Source organism: Electrona antarctica (assembly GCF_951216825.1).
Source record: "Electrona antarctica genome assembly, chromosome: 19".
In the NCBI taxonomy this organism is placed as follows: Eukaryota; Metazoa; Chordata; class Actinopteri; order Myctophiformes; family Myctophidae; genus Electrona; species Electrona antarctica.
Genome location: NC_136800.1, coordinates 36,452,084 through 36,467,840, shown reverse-complemented (window position 1 = coordinate 36,467,840; position 15,757 = coordinate 36,452,084). Strand labels below are relative to the sequence as shown.

At 44.0% G+C, this 15,757-nt stretch overlaps 1 protein-coding gene across 1 annotated transcript in view; it reads right to left on the bottom strand.

Moving 5' to 3' along the window:
- Window positions 1–15,757, bottom strand: part of myripa (myosin VIIA and Rab interacting protein a) — a 39,055-nt gene that overhangs the window by 12,403 nt on the left and 10,895 nt on the right. Inside the window, exons 3-5 of the mRNA XM_079529338.1 lie at window positions 13,671–13,892; window positions 3,239–3,375; window positions 1,235–1,315 (exon numbers count right to left, since the gene is read on the bottom strand). Coding sequence (XP_079385464.1) covers window positions 1,235–1,315; window positions 3,239–3,375; window positions 13,671–13,892 — 440 coding nt within the window. The remainder of the gene's footprint in view (window positions 1–1,234; window positions 1,316–3,238; window positions 3,376–13,670; window positions 13,893–15,757) is intronic.

Below are 15,757 nucleotides of genomic sequence, written 5' to 3'. Positions count from 1 at the left end.
GTACTACAGCTGGGGCTGGGTCCATGACTCTGGTACTACAGCTGGGGCTGGGTACATGACTCTGGTACTACAGCTGGGGCTGGGTACATGTGGATCTGACTCTGGTACCACAGCTGGGGCTGGGTACATGTGGATCTGACTCTGGTACCACAGCTGGGGCTGGGTACATGTGGATCTGACTCTGGTACCACAGCTGGGGCTGGGTACATGTGGATCGGGTTCGACCAATGGGCTAGCCTGTCACGAGTCACGACCTCGCAAATCAGTTGGTCGGTCAGTTCCCTCTCGAGATACTGTACAGTAGGTGAATTACAGATTTTGCATGTTCATATGGATGCTAGTTATGTTATTCAGATGCATGTTGTTTACTCATTCACAGATGCTATATGAACCTAGAAGTATATTGCTTGCTTCCTGCTGTATGTTAGTCAGATGCTAGGTTTAGTATCTATCTGCTCTGTCGTAGTGACCTTGCAGCACTTACTGTGCTTGATTTCTTGGCACTATATTTACTTAACCTCGCCGTGGTGTCAGCTGACTAGGGTTTCATGTTGCTTACTCTGACCTTGCACAAGTAGCTCCTGATAAGAGCATCTGCTAAATGCCTAAATTAAATTGTGAACTGCACACGGCAGATCTGTGCGTACAGTGATGCTATGGGGAGCAACAGCTGATTGATTCATTGGAAACAGCTCCTGAGTGAGAGTGCATCGGCATAGTGATAAGGCAATGGCAGTAGTATTCCCTACCACAGGAGACTCTTATTAGGTGAGAGTTAAGCACTTACTGGTATTAGCGATACAGTAAAGTGTGTGTGTGTGTGTGTGTGTGTGTGTGTGTGTGTGTGTGTGTGTGTGTGTGTGTGTGTGTGTGTGTGTGTGTCATTTCCTTAAGTGCACTGGAATGTGCCAACTTAGTTTAAGCTAACCTAGGGCAGAGCTACAATAGGCTAGACTGTTAGACATATGAATCTGGAATAACAGGGTTTTACAGAATCACTAGTGTTGTGTTATTCCTTAGCTGTCGCAATTGTTTTCATTTAGAGGACATCCTTCCTTACTTATAGTTTACTACTGTAAATTGTGTTCTTTCATTTTTCATAAATAATTGAAGATTATGCATGTAGAAGATACAGTGCTCAGAGTTAGCTGACATGCATCATTTACAGTATAGCCATGATGTTATTGGCACTGTAGAGAGCTGTGGGCTTTCCATGAACATCAGCAGTGCTCACCTTCACTTTGTCTGTAGAAAGTTGAGTCGCTCCCACAGATGCTGCCCTCATTGCAGAGACTATCCTCATAGGTACTGCCATCTGCGCAAATACCAAGGAAGACACACATGAACACAGCATTCCTTGATTCCGATTGGCTGGTTTCCGTTTAGTAGACGTGATAAAACAGACAATAATCTTCGATTCTTTAGATCAGTTTATATCAATCACAGATGTGTTATTTGTTTATACAGTGATCCAGCATATCTGTAGCTGAACGATGAAGGGGGTTGCTTAATTTCCTTAGGGCTTCAAATCTTAGTTACAATGAGAATGAGCCAACAGTTGAACTTTCAGGTAGGACGGGGCCAAACGCTTTTATCTAGTATTTATTAATTGGTGCTGGTCCCAGTTTGACATGCATTAGTCCACGGGCCCCATATGATTTATATCTCTCCAGGACTCCAATCTACACTGTAAAATATTCCGTGTTAATCTAACACATTTCTACACTGTCAGAGTGACAGACCTATAAGGGTCAATGCATTGGGTCCCCTAAGTATTCATTATTTGGCTTGGGACCCCCTAGAACCCCTCAAGGATCCATGAGAGTCCCTTGACCCCATGTTGAGAACCACTGCAATATAGCACACTTAAAGATAGACGGCTCTGCTAACGCTGTGGTCTCCGCTGTGTTCATGTCATGTACAGTACATGCTTGCTCAACAATGCAGCCATTTGTGGTTATGCAAGTGCATTAGAGCAGTCTTGTGTACGGTATTACCAGGGAACCTGATCCATGCACAGTAGACCAGAGTTAAAGGGATAGTTCAGATTTTTTGAACTTAACTTGTATGAAATACTTGCCATTAATATAGTGGTTGCAACTGTATTAATTGATTGCCCGAGTCCCATGGTGGGAGTTCTGCTCTGGTTTTGGTCAATATTAAGTAGTTCCGGTCATTTTGTGGGGGGCACTGGGGCCACGCAGTAAAAGTAAATGAATCCACAAAACGAACGTAATTTGTATTGTTGACCTATTTCTAAAATATTAGCGCGACTTTCGTTCAACTTTGACCCCTCTATCACATGGAACTATTTTTTTGGGCGTAGTGGACACAAAAAACATAGTTCTGTGTGATAGAGGGGTAAAAAAAGAACGGAAGTTGCACTAATATTTTTGAAATAGGTCAACAATACAAATTACGTTAGTTTTGTGGATTCATTTACTTTTACTGCGTGGCCCCCAGTGCCCCCCACAAAATGACCGGAACTACTTGATATTTCACCAAAACCAGAGCAGAACTCCCACCACAGGACTCGGGCAATCAATTAATACAGTTGCAACCACTATATTAATGGCAAGTATTTCATACAACTTAAGTTCAAAAAATCTGAACTATCCCTTTAAGAGGTGGGCAGGGGATACTAAACAGGGTAATTTCTTATCATTTTAAGGGCCAGGGAAACAACTTAAACCAATTGCTATCAATTTCAAAAGAAAACAAATGCCGGTAGGATTATTCTGAGAACCTTTTGCTGCCAAGTAATCCAGGGGATAAGAGGGGATATATTTCCTGATTAAATACATTTTCATTTTCACTTTTCACAATCATTTATAAAATACCATTGTTAATGCATGGAGGCATTATCAAAGTGACATTTTGAGACAAGTTTAGTTACATTAAGTTACAGTAAGTAACAAAGCAATATGTCACAACTAGTAAGAAAGAAAAACCTCCATCGTACTGTATATGCTATTCTTCACACAATAGACATAGCCCAGAGTACATCTCTGGGCATCCACTTAGGACTTGCGATGTGTTCTTGTGATAAATTCTAAGATATTGTCCATCATTGTTTAACAAGGCAGATCAGTGTGGTGTGTGTAGTATTGTGTACTGTACGGTATACGTTTGGTTATCCTCTTGAGATGAAATGTTTGGACCAACTACTCACAGAGTGGCTTAAACTAGTTGCATGGTCGCAACTAATAACAGTTGTGTGTTGCTGCAAACGACTTACCAGTGAGCTCAGACAGTGCACCGTGCTCTGCCAGGTGCTTCTTATAAAGGGTCTTCAGCACCTTGGCACTGCCAAATCTCTTGAAGCGATGCTTCACGTTGGTGTAGAACCACTCCAAGGACTGCGTCTTCAACAGCCTTCAACACAAAGGCCGGTACAACAAGAAGAAGACAGATGGTAGCAGCTGCTTTGAATTCAATGTTCAGGGATAGTTTGATACATTTATTGTGTGAGCTGGGCATTGAACCAAGATAAAAAATGAAGACGCTCGCACACTGTGGGCTCCGATGCTGTGAAAAGTGCCTTTATTTGCACAATAACAGTCATCATATTGTGCAAATAAAGGCACTTTTCACAGCAGTGTGCGAGCGTCTTCATTTTTTGAGTGGTGCAACCACTCCCTTACGGAGCTATGTGTGTGGGTGGGTGGCTGGCTGTGTCTGAGCACGAAAACGTGGTTGTTTTTCACCACCTAACACACACACACAAACACACACGCACGCACATATTAATTGTATGATTTTGGGTGTGCCAGTACAGTACAGTGACAGTACAGTACAGGGTACAGTTGAGGGACCCCCACACGGTAACTGTCCTTTCTCAACAGCTTCGGACGCGGGGCGGCACGCTGGAACCGGCCCGCCCCCCTGGGCGCGTTCCTGGGGGTCTGGATGTTCCGGGGACCCCCACATGGTAACTCTGTCATTTCTCTACCGTTTCGGACGCGGGGCAGCTCGCCGGAACCGGGGCGGCACCCTGGGTGTGTTCCTGTGGGTCTGGAAATTCCGCCTCCCCCTGGGACCCCCACACAGAGTTGCACCACTCACAGGTGTGATTTTGTATACTGCTCACCGCTCAGCACCATGCCCAAGTTTGGGTTAGATGTGCATGTCTTTGTACTTTTTTTAAAACTTTTTTCTGGGTATTGAACCAGCAATCTTTTGTTACCACGCTCTTTAGACCAGCCCTCGAACCCCCCCCCCCCCCCCCCCACACACACACACACACACACACACACAAACATCCAATTGATTCGGTGTAGTTCAAAGGAGCTGATAAAAGAAAGATGTTCATTGATCCAAAGATCATGAGAGATTAAAGGATCTATTTCCCACTACTGCTGACCACTAACATGATAACAAACAAAGGCATATCGAGGCAAACACTTACCGGACATCCATACCGGTTGAGTGACAGAGCCTTGTTGGTTTTCAGAACTTTTCACAGTCTGTTTTCCAGATTTATTGTAATGCCAATGCCTGTATTTATCAGGTGAATTGACTGTGTACGTACTGTAAGTTGAAATAGTGAAATCTGAACCTGATTAAGCATACATGATTTGATTTGATTGATTCTTTATTTAAGTGTCATGCTTCCGAAGAAGCCCAGCCCATATGGACTTACAGGACACTTTTTACAGTTTACATGAACAATTACAATAACAATAAACCGACATGACGGTTTGCAAACAATGATCAATTGAATACCAAACTGACACTCCAGATCCTTACGAGCAGATTACATAATATATAACATAAAATAAAATACACCATTAGGCCTGTGACAGGAGACACATGTACCTACTTGAAGAGCTGGGATTGTCTTCTACTCCAGGCTCTAGAAACAAACTGTGCTGTCCTAAATACTTCATAATTAAATAACCAGTCTAACTTCTGTCCATCATCTTCCCAGAATAGATCAGGATTTCTTTGTTGCATTACCTCAAACAGTGGAACCCTCAAATCATCATACAGGGTACAATAAAACATAAAATGAAATTCATTTTCCACATCATTTAGGTCACATACAATGCATAATCTATTCTCTTCTGGGACCGCTGAAAACCGCCCTACCTCAATAGCCAGAGGCAGGATACCAGTTCTCAGCTGGGCACACAATGACCGCTGGTTTCTGGTCAGAAAGGATTTGACATACAGTTCAGTACCAAAACACTGCTTCATCTGGACATATGATCTAAGTTTTGGTTTAGACCATATGTCATTTGACCATTTATCTTTGTAATTACTAAATAGTTTTTGTCTCAACCTATTGATATTACCACAAAGCATATTTTGAAAGATATACGACAGATCTGCCTCTCTAAAAATAGAAAAAACTTCCTTCATCCAGGGGCCATTGTGTGCCTTATCCCAATTGAATACCTTTTTTGTTAACCTATCTTCTGGCAGATTAATAAGACGGTTCCACAAGCGGATCACTTCTCCCTTTTGCCTAGTCTCCATCGGTTCCCAACCCATGTCTCCCTGGATTGCAAAAGAAGGGGCAAATGCATGTACCCCAAGGAAACACCTTATGGCTCTATTCTGGATAGAATTAACCTTTTTATCATCCTTAAAACCCCAAACACCAGCTGCATACGTGAGTATTGGACAGACACATGCATCATAGAGCTGTGAGTATGTGGAATAACCTAGATCTTTACAAAATTTCATTTTACTAATTATTGACCCAACAGCTCTACCAGCAGAGTCCGCCAATGTTCCAATTCCAAGATCATAGGACATGAATTCATCCAGCATAAAACCCAAGTATTTATATGCTTCAGTATAGTCCAGAGGCAGAGTACCAAATGAGAAATTCAGAGAAGATCTTTCTGTACCTTTTTTTCTAAAGTGCATAACCTGAGTTTTACTCTGGTTAATCATAAGCCTCCATTTTGAGCACCAGGATTGAACAATATCCAGCATCTTCTGTAGAGCGTCTCCGGACTCTGCCAGGAGGACTATGTCATCTGCATAAAGTAAACAGCTTACAGCAACATCATCCAACATTACCCCTAAACCTGAATGTTTGATTTCTTGGACTAGATCGTTAACGAAGATAGCAAATAAAGTGGGAGATAAAACATCTCCCTGTTTCACCCCAAATGGTGTTGAAAACCAACCAGTAGTGAAATCATTCACTTGAACAGATGCTACTGGAACCTGATATAATGATTTAATAGCTTTATAAAATCTACCATCAACACCACTCTGGATTAGTTTAAAGAAAAGCAAATCTCTATTGACCCAATCAAAAGCCTTCTGAAAGTCTATAAAACATGAATAAGTAGATTTTCCCTCTTCAATTCTTGTTCTAATTACTGTGGTAACAGTATATATGTGATCAATGCAGGCCCTATGCTTCCTGAATCCATTCTGCTCATCAGCCAGTGTATCAGATACCTCCAAATAATAGGAGAGCCTGCTGTTCAGGATACTTGAATATAGTTTGTAAACCGTACTCATGAGACTAATACCCCTATAATTTAAAGGGACCCTTGGGTCATTCTTAGCAGACTTAGGAATGGGTTTAATGATAGACTTATACCAAAGGGAGGGGATAATACTATATTTGAAACATGTCTGAAATAAACTAAACAAAATAGGCAATATCTTGGGAGTTTTAAGAACTTCATTATAAAGGCCCTCTACTCCAGCTGCGTTTCCCTTTTTTGCTTTATCAATGGCCCTCATAACTTCTTCTAAGGTAAGATTACCATTTAAGGGTTGGTTTACAACATATCTATCCTGATCCATCGCCCTCTCAAGAACATCTTTGGAGTTACTGATGCTGGCCAGAAAGCTCTCATCAAAGATGGGTGGGATACAGTGCCCTGAATACAAATTAGCAAATTCACTTTCCCACATTTTCAGAACACTTTCAGTCCTATCCTCCAAGTCACCATTAGGTAATCTTACCTCCATAGGTATTTTAACAGTTTTCTTAGGGCCCAATCGGTTGATTTCACTCCAGAATTTTTGAGGATTGTTGGACTGAAGCTGTTCCAAATGCATTGCTTGACCTCTATTAAATCTCCGCTTAAAGAAACGTAATCTTTTATCAAAAATATGCTGACATCTTTTAAACTCATCCCTTAAATGCCTTTTCTGCAATATGTCCTGGCATTTAAAAAAAGTCTTTTCAGCCTTTCTTACATCAGCCCATAATGCTTTCAATTCATGATTCCAAAAGGATTTACCTTTAGGCTGACGTCCTAGATTTTTACCTGCGGTAGTAGGGGTCTTGGTGGAAGAGTGTCTATCCATCTCCGCATACAGCACACTACACAATGATTTGTAGCAGAGATCCACATCCTCCTGATTACCCCTACACGCCTCTATGTTACTTAATAATTCTAGTAGAACAGTGCAACACAACTCTGATGAGAGAAAATTATCTGGAAAAACTCTGGGTCGCCTAGTTTTGCTCTTGGCTGTTGTGGGCTGAACAGTTAGATACCTCTCAGCACTGGCTTTAAATTTCAACAACAATAGGGAGTGGTCTGGCACTTTACATCTATCCCCCAAGAGTTTTAGGCAGTCTGGACCATTATTCTGTATCAAATCATTGGGAGTAATAACCCGGAATTCAGTACATAAATTAAGGCAGTCTTGAGAGACCATGATGTAATCGACCACTGCCTTACCCTTGGGAGAGATAGATGTAAAATCATCATTAATGGGGGTGACTCTGCCATTCACAATACAACATTTGGAGTCTTTAATGAAATTAATTAGAGTGTCACCGTGTTTATTTATAACAAAGTCCTTTGCCATTCTTGGTGGCACCCCATCTGACATTAAACAATCTTCCCTATCAGATATTCGACTGTTGAAATCTCCACAAATATATAATGCGTCTGCTTCCAATGAGTACACCAGGCCAAGCAGGTGACTAAAAAAGGTCATTGAGTCCCTTCCCCGTGCAGAGCCTTCAGGTGATAGGTAACATGAAAAAATAACAAAAACATATTGTGATACTCTATGTTCAAATCTTAAAGCAAGAATACCATCTACAGCCTTATTAACAACAGTCACCTTGAAACACTGAAGTAACAGGTCCTTAACAAAAATGCCAACCCCACCTGAGGCTTTGGGGGCTTTAATATGCATATTCCTATTTTGACCAAACCAAGTATATCCCTCTAACGTAATTATAGTGTCATTTTTCAGATGCGTTTCGTTTAAAGAAATAAAGTCAGGGTGAAGGGACTGCAATAATAATGCTCTTAGACCACAATTTGAATCCGTCCATCCGTTCACGTTCCACTGGATCAAGCTGAAATGTTCGTCACTTACAGGCTGGGCAAGGGTCTCTCATTCAGGGGGGTCATCCCTTTCCTGGGGAGAGGGAGCTCGGCGATCCCTGCCACCTTCTGGGTTGTCATTTTTCCTCAGGACCCTCCCATTTCCACTGATGTAAAAGTTCTTGCCAGTCGGCATCTCCCTTAGGAGGGTCCTGAAGTTCAGCTCTATCAGTCGATCTGTATGTGACTTGGCAGATCGTATGTAGACACTTGTATACCGATCGTCATCCTGTAGCTTCTTTTTCTGGCGAAGAACTGCCACCTTCTCTTGTACTGTACGTAGCTCCACTTTAATCACACCTGGACTATTTCCTCGTCCCTTCATCCTCTCGGTTGCCACCAGCTCCGGCATGGGCTCACACTGGGCACCCTCTTCTAGAAGGATGCGCACCTTCTCCAACACATCCTCATCATCATCAGCCTCAAGCCCCGATATGATAATGGACACATCAGGGTCAAATCTAGTCACAGCCTTTGTTTGTCCCCCATGAATTGCTGATTCCAGTGAGTCCATACGTGCAGTCAGGTGTCCAACTTCAAGATCAATGTTGTCTTGGATCTCTTTAGCTTTGTTTTCTATTTCAGCTTTGAGTTCATTTTTATGTTTAATCACAAGTTTCTCCAAAGAGGATTTAAGGCCATCCACCTTACTATTCAGATCCTTTTTAATGGAGTTTTGCACTTGGTCAAGTTTATGATTCAGTGCCTTGAGCTCCTGCATGATATCAGTGTTATCACTCCTAAGCGACATGGCAGCCTTTTTGTCTGCCATAGTATGATCTTCTTAGTATTCTAGCTTTGTTTAAACAGTCAGTTGTAAATATTTGATCAATGTCTTGCCTGTGCTGATGCTGTAGCCTAGGCTTTGCCTGCTAGGCCGCTGCTGAGGCCTGGGCTTTGCCTGGAGGTGGCTGGTCTGCTGCTGCAGCCTGGATTTTGCCAGGTAGCTGGGCCACTACTGTGGCCTAAGTTCAGTCCCCTTCAGGTTCACAATTTCACTTGTAGGTGTAGTAGGATATCATTAACCACTTGTGAAACTTTGAAAAGGAAAATAACAAGGATTGAGCAGATATTTGTCAGATTAACTCCACAGGATCACAGGACATCACAGCACAAGCAGCACTCGGTCGGCCATCCTTCCTATTCTGCCAACGCTACACAGCCCAGCTGTGAAATGTATTATTATTATCTCCACCAGGCCGAAGGCAAAGGGGGAGAAGGAAGTCCGTCCGTCCGTCCGTCCGTCAGACCTCTCACAAATGTATTGTATTTTTGGGCAGGCCCCCAGTGGACCAATGAAATAAACACACACTTTTGTTATATAAACCATATGGTATAACTGTAACTTTCTAGAACTTTTACACTAGAAGTCAATAGAGGCCAGTTTACCTACAGCATGGTGATGGCTGACATCATAGATTGGTGACACTGATTACTGATAGATTGTGCTCCACTTTCTATGTATTATTATTATTCGTAGTAGTAGTAGTAGTAGTAGTATCATCATCATCATTGGCCTTCATCTGGATTGAAGTTATGCATTCTAGTTAAAATGTATTTTACTGAGCAGGCTGACTCACATAAACACCAGACGCTGCGTGTCCACCGCCCCCCCACCACTTAACCCCCTCCCCCCAATAGACCCCTCATTAGGTGCTTAGCAACACACGCTGACAGGAGACTCAGTACACCGCAAGAACTGATACTGCTGACGAGCGTAGCATTTGCGTGTGCGTGTGCGTGTGTGTGTGTGTGTGTGTGTGCTCCGTGTGATCTGTTTTTCACAGATGTATGCAACTTCTAAGTAAATGGCATGCTTCAGTCTGTGTGCTCGATGCACAAACTGTCCCGATATATCCTCCAAATGCAGTTGCAGAAAGCGACCATAACTACGGCATAAGTAATGGGCCGTGGGGCACCTTGCACGGATGTTTACAAGACGCCAGGGCAATAATCCAATGAATAAAAGATGTGCTTAATGAGTGGTTAGATCCAACACACATCCCTGGGGGTTGCATATGACCTATTACCTATAACTACAACTACACTGTGCACAGTTGACTGATATTACATTATTTTAACGGTGTGACTAGTACTAGTCTATACCGTATAGGTGGAACACTGCAGTGTGTGTGTGTGTGTGCGCGCACATGTGCACGTGTGCGTGCGTGCGTGCGTGCGTGCGTGCGTGCGTGCGTGCGTGCGCATATGTGTGTATTTGGCTGTCTGGAGCTAATCTTGCAAACCACTAGACTAGAGCAATCACTGCGATCAGTGCCAAATGTCTTGTTCACACTGTAGTCCACATAAGTACATCCAGTCTTGTTCGTAGTCCACAGAAGTACATCCAGTCTTGTTCACACTGTAGTAGTCCACAGAAGTAATCCAGTGTTTTTGTTTGTTTTATGCCGTTTCTCTGTAACCCATTTTTTTCACCCAGTGTCAATTGTCTAATATAATCCTGGGCGCTACAGTCTTTCTAAAAAGTTTTGTCTTAAAAAGACAAAGGAGTGGCCGCACACACTGATAGCCAAAGTGCCGATTATTTATTAGGACTCAGAGAAGAAACAGTCTGCCAACCTGGGGAGAGCAACATGCTTCCATCAATGCATGAGGAGTCCAAGCCGTTTCTTTTCACCTGACAGGGGGGAGTTTCCCCGGTTGGACGTAGCACGTGGAAGGAAGACATTATTCCAACCAGTTCCTTTCCCCTCCATCAGGAGCCCCGGCTGGCCAGGAGGAGGCAGTTTAGAAGTTTGCGCACATCCAGTTCCTCGCTGGTGCTGGACAAAAGGTTGATACAGTGAAGAAGAAAGAGAAGTCCGAACACAGCTTCAACTCCACAGCGTTTTATTCATACATACAGTACACAGGCACAACGTTTCGGTCATACACCTGATGAAGGCCAGCTATGGCCGGAGGCAGTATAGAAACCATTTACTGCATGTTTTTTGTGAGGGTACCTAGACATGGGGAGAACATGCAATGCCTCATGGCTCGGCAATGCTTAGATTGTATAATGGGGCTCTGATCAGGCTGAAACCTTTTTTCATTTAGCAAAATAAATGAATAAAATTGGCGTCAAACTCGGGGAAAAAAAATCATAAATAAATGATATTCCATGTTCAAAAAATAGTAGGAAAAGGTTGTCAAGTCCTCTCAATAAACATTTCTCTTAACATGTATAAATATCTTGATTCCTGGCGTCTCGGTGTGACAGCAGGTGTAGGGGATACACACACTGACCTCTGGGTGTCATGGTATCTGTCTGTGTCTCCAGACAGTTCCTTGGCTGCACTGCCTGAGGTGACAGCCAGCGAAGAAGTCCAACATGATATAAATACTACTTTTAAATAAAAGATGGCCAAATTAAAGGCTTTAAGTCACAGTCATTTCATAACACGGTGGCTCTCAATAGTGTTTGCATTTGCATTTTACAATGTTCCGAAAGTCTGAGGCTGACATTTTACAAACACACACACACACAACACGCACACACAAGTGGCGCGCACGTGCGCACACACACACACACACACACACACACACACACACACACACACACACACACACACACACACACACACACACACACACACACACGCACGCACGCGCGCACGCACGCACGCACGCACGCACGCACGCACGCACGCACGCACGCACACGTGCAAAGACTGAAGTCAAGTCATAACATTACATGACCGCCTACTCCTACAAAACTGCAATCACGCCGACAGCCCACACCCTCCTCCACCACTAATCCTTTACACACCTCCCACAGAACACCTTCCTCACCACTCGCCCTCTCCCTCGTCTCTTCCACCGGCTGCTGTGTTGAATAACACACCCACCAACTAACCATATAACCACTGTCACCCCAAACACCACCACCACAACCACCACCCGCTCACATCACCCAGCACCTACAGTATGTATGCATGCTTGATTTATATTTGGTGTGACATTGTAGATTGGCTATTTTGGGTTCACGACACCGGCACACAACTAAGTTTGAATCAGGGATAATGCAAACGCCTTGCACAGTCCAGATGGTGCACAATTCAGTCGTGCAAACACACACACAGTAACAAGATGGGGTGGGGTCTAATAACAGGGTGGCTGTCATCAGTACCATGTGGCTAGTCTATGACATCAGTCGCCCATGACCTATCTATGACATACAACTCCATATTTGGGCAAGGTTTAAGCCGGATCCAACCACTACTGACGTCTTCCATTCCATTCGATTTTTTTAGCGTTACTGTAATTTCACTCTGGAGACTCTGGCTGTGCACTGTGCACCCATGCACCCATGCACTGTGCAGTGTGCACCCATGCACCCATGCACCCATGATGCACTGTGCAGTGTGCACCCATGCACCCATGCACCCATGCACTGTGCAGTGTGCACCCATGCACCCATGCACTGTGCAGTGTGCACCCATGCACCCATGCACCCATGATGCACTGTGCAGTGTGCACCCATGCACCCATGCACCCATGCACTGTGCAGTGTGCACCCATGCACCCATGCACTGTGCAGTGTGCACCCATGCAACACCAATACTCATACATCCACATCTCTCTTCTGCAAATCCAACCACTCAGCCTTTTAACTCCACCACCACTGCCACCATGGATAAACGCCCCCTTTCCCAACCAATAGGAGGCTAATGTTCTAAAGCAACAAAGTTTTCTCATTAAGTTCATTTGGGTCAATTGTCTGGGTCAGTCTCTCAGACTGATATATATATATATATATATATATATATATTTTTTTTTTTAACATATGTTTATTGATATTTCTTTACAACATAGTATTTTCAAAGCAATTATTCACATATTTTTCTCAGACTGATATTGGTTTGGTTGGACATTATTTGACTTTTTTCCAGTGTCGGTTTCCCAATTGTTTCCCAATTCTTAAGCACTTTCTACCTGGTGTCCCTATTCTGGGCATGTTGTTATAGCCAAAAAAGGTTTAAAACATCTTTAAATATATATCTTTTTCAATCTTCAAAAATACCTTGTAGAGAAGAGATCTTTGTAAAGATTTTGGAATAGGGCTTACAGTAAGTGGTTAAAACCTCTTAAACCCCAAGGGGGTCCAGGGGGGGAAATCTAAAACATCGGAGTTGGAACCTGAGACCAATTGGGTCTCCATTTACCCGCTGAGAGCTGTTCATGAGGTGGACAGCCGCTGCCCCCGCCGGTGGGGGCAATGGAAGTAAAATGAAATATCAGTAATGGTTGGGGATCGGGCAACGGACGGTCAGGCTCTACTCAAGAGTTCTGGGTGAACAGACAGTCAGGATTTCCCACCCTGCCCCCATGCAGGCAGCTTACCGTCTCTTCTGGCAGGAAGAGCAGATCCAGGCTCCATCCTGCTTGCTGTAGACGCAGCAGGCCTTGCACACGTTGTAGCGGCAGCCGCGGCACTGCCGCCTGGGCTTGAGCAGGAAGGTGAAGGGAGAGCAGCAGCGGATGCAGCAGCGCTGGTTGAACAGGCTCTGACGGGACAGCAGGAGGCAGCGGCTAACCTCCTCATCAAGCTCCTGGCGCAGCTCACTGTGAGGGAGAGAGAGGGGGGGTAGAGAGAGGGAGAGGGGGGGGGGTAGAGAGAGGGAGAGAGAGAGAGCGGAGTTAGAAAGAGGAAAGAGTTAATTGGATGAAAGAGATAAAGAGAGGAAGGAGTGGTATGAAATAGAGGAGAGAGTGGTATGAGAGTGAGAGAGAAAGACAGACAGAGAGAGAAATAGAGGAGAGAAGACAGACAGAGAGAGAAAGAGAGGAGAGAGGACAGACAGAGAGAGAAAGAGAGGAGAGAGGACAGACAGAGAGAAAGAGGAGAGAGGACAGACAGAGAGAGAAAGAGGGGAGAGAGGACAGACAGAGAGAGAAAGAGAGGAGAGAGGACAGACAGAGAGAGAAAGAGAGGAGAGAGGACAGACAGAGAGAAAGAGGAGAGAGGACAGACAGAGAGAGAAAGAGGGGAGAGAGGACAGACAGAGAGAGAAAGAGAGGAGAGAGGACAGACAGAGAGAGAAAGAGAGGAGAGAGGACAGACAGAGAGAAAGAGGAGAGAGGACAGACAGAGAGAGAAAGAGAGGAGAAAGGACAGACAGAGAGAGAAAGAGGGGAGAGAGGACAGACAGAGAGAGAAAGAGGGGAGAGAGGACAGACAGAGAGAGAAAGAGAGGAGAGAAGACAGACAGAGAGAAAGAGGGGAGAGAAAAGTAAGTGGGGAGAGAGGGTGGGATGAGAGAGAGAGAGCAAGAGCGAGAGAGACAGGCGAAATATTTAGTTGGGAGAGATGTAGAAACAGAGAGAGATGTGGAAACAGGGTGTGAGGTGGAAGGGAAGAGAGGGAGGATAAAATGGGCATGGGGGGTGTTACAGTAGTCAATGGCCGCGGTTACATGCAGGCTGATCATTCCGAATAAATACTTCCGAATAAAATACATCCGAAGTAAAAAAAAATTGCTGCGAGTTTACATGGGAAATGGTCATTCCGAATGAGCGTTTACAAGGAGATGTGATATAAGACATGATACATGTTAATTCCCATGAAACTACGCCATCTGTTGGACACATAAAATATAGGCAGTTCATTCATGACTGTCTCAACAATAGGCTACAAACATTACAGACGAAAGACGATACTTTGAAATCCCATCATTTCATTCTGCAGTGGTTGGATAGGGGCGGGCATATATGTTTACCGTCTTTTATTCCCCACCCGCGGCGGCTCCCCTTCTCCGCTGCATGGGAAGGTGATCATCTCGTATTTGTACTTTATTATCTACAGCACGGCCAGGGTACGCAACACACTGATTATTATTGTATCAAGGGTCGCTCGTTATTTTTGAGAGAGAGAGAGAGAGACTGTTGAACACACACACACACACACACACACACACACACACACACACACACACACACACACACACACACACACACACACACACACACACACACACACACACACACACACACACACACACACACACACACACACACACACACACACACACACAGTGTCCCATCTGTGGTCTTGTACATCGCATAAAGCATATAATGCATAGCTTATCTGCACAATACACCATCGCTGCATCATTATGGCATAAAGTAGGCTACCAATTGGGTGTTTAATACTAGAATGATTGCAGCTGCTCATCAATGCAATTAAACTGCAAAAGCCGTTATGTTTCATGACGTTTTGGTTGCAACTTGGAATAGGCAAGTTATAGCCTATAAAAGTTTAAAGGGATAAGATGGACATTATAGCGATAATAGCGTATTCTTGGGACTGTGTGTGTGTGTGTGTGTGTGTGTGTGTGTGAGAGAGAGAGAGAGATTACTGAACAGCGGACTGACGGCATTTCGTCCTCTCTCCTCCGTCGTTCTGTGAGTCCCCCGATCTGCACTTAGCC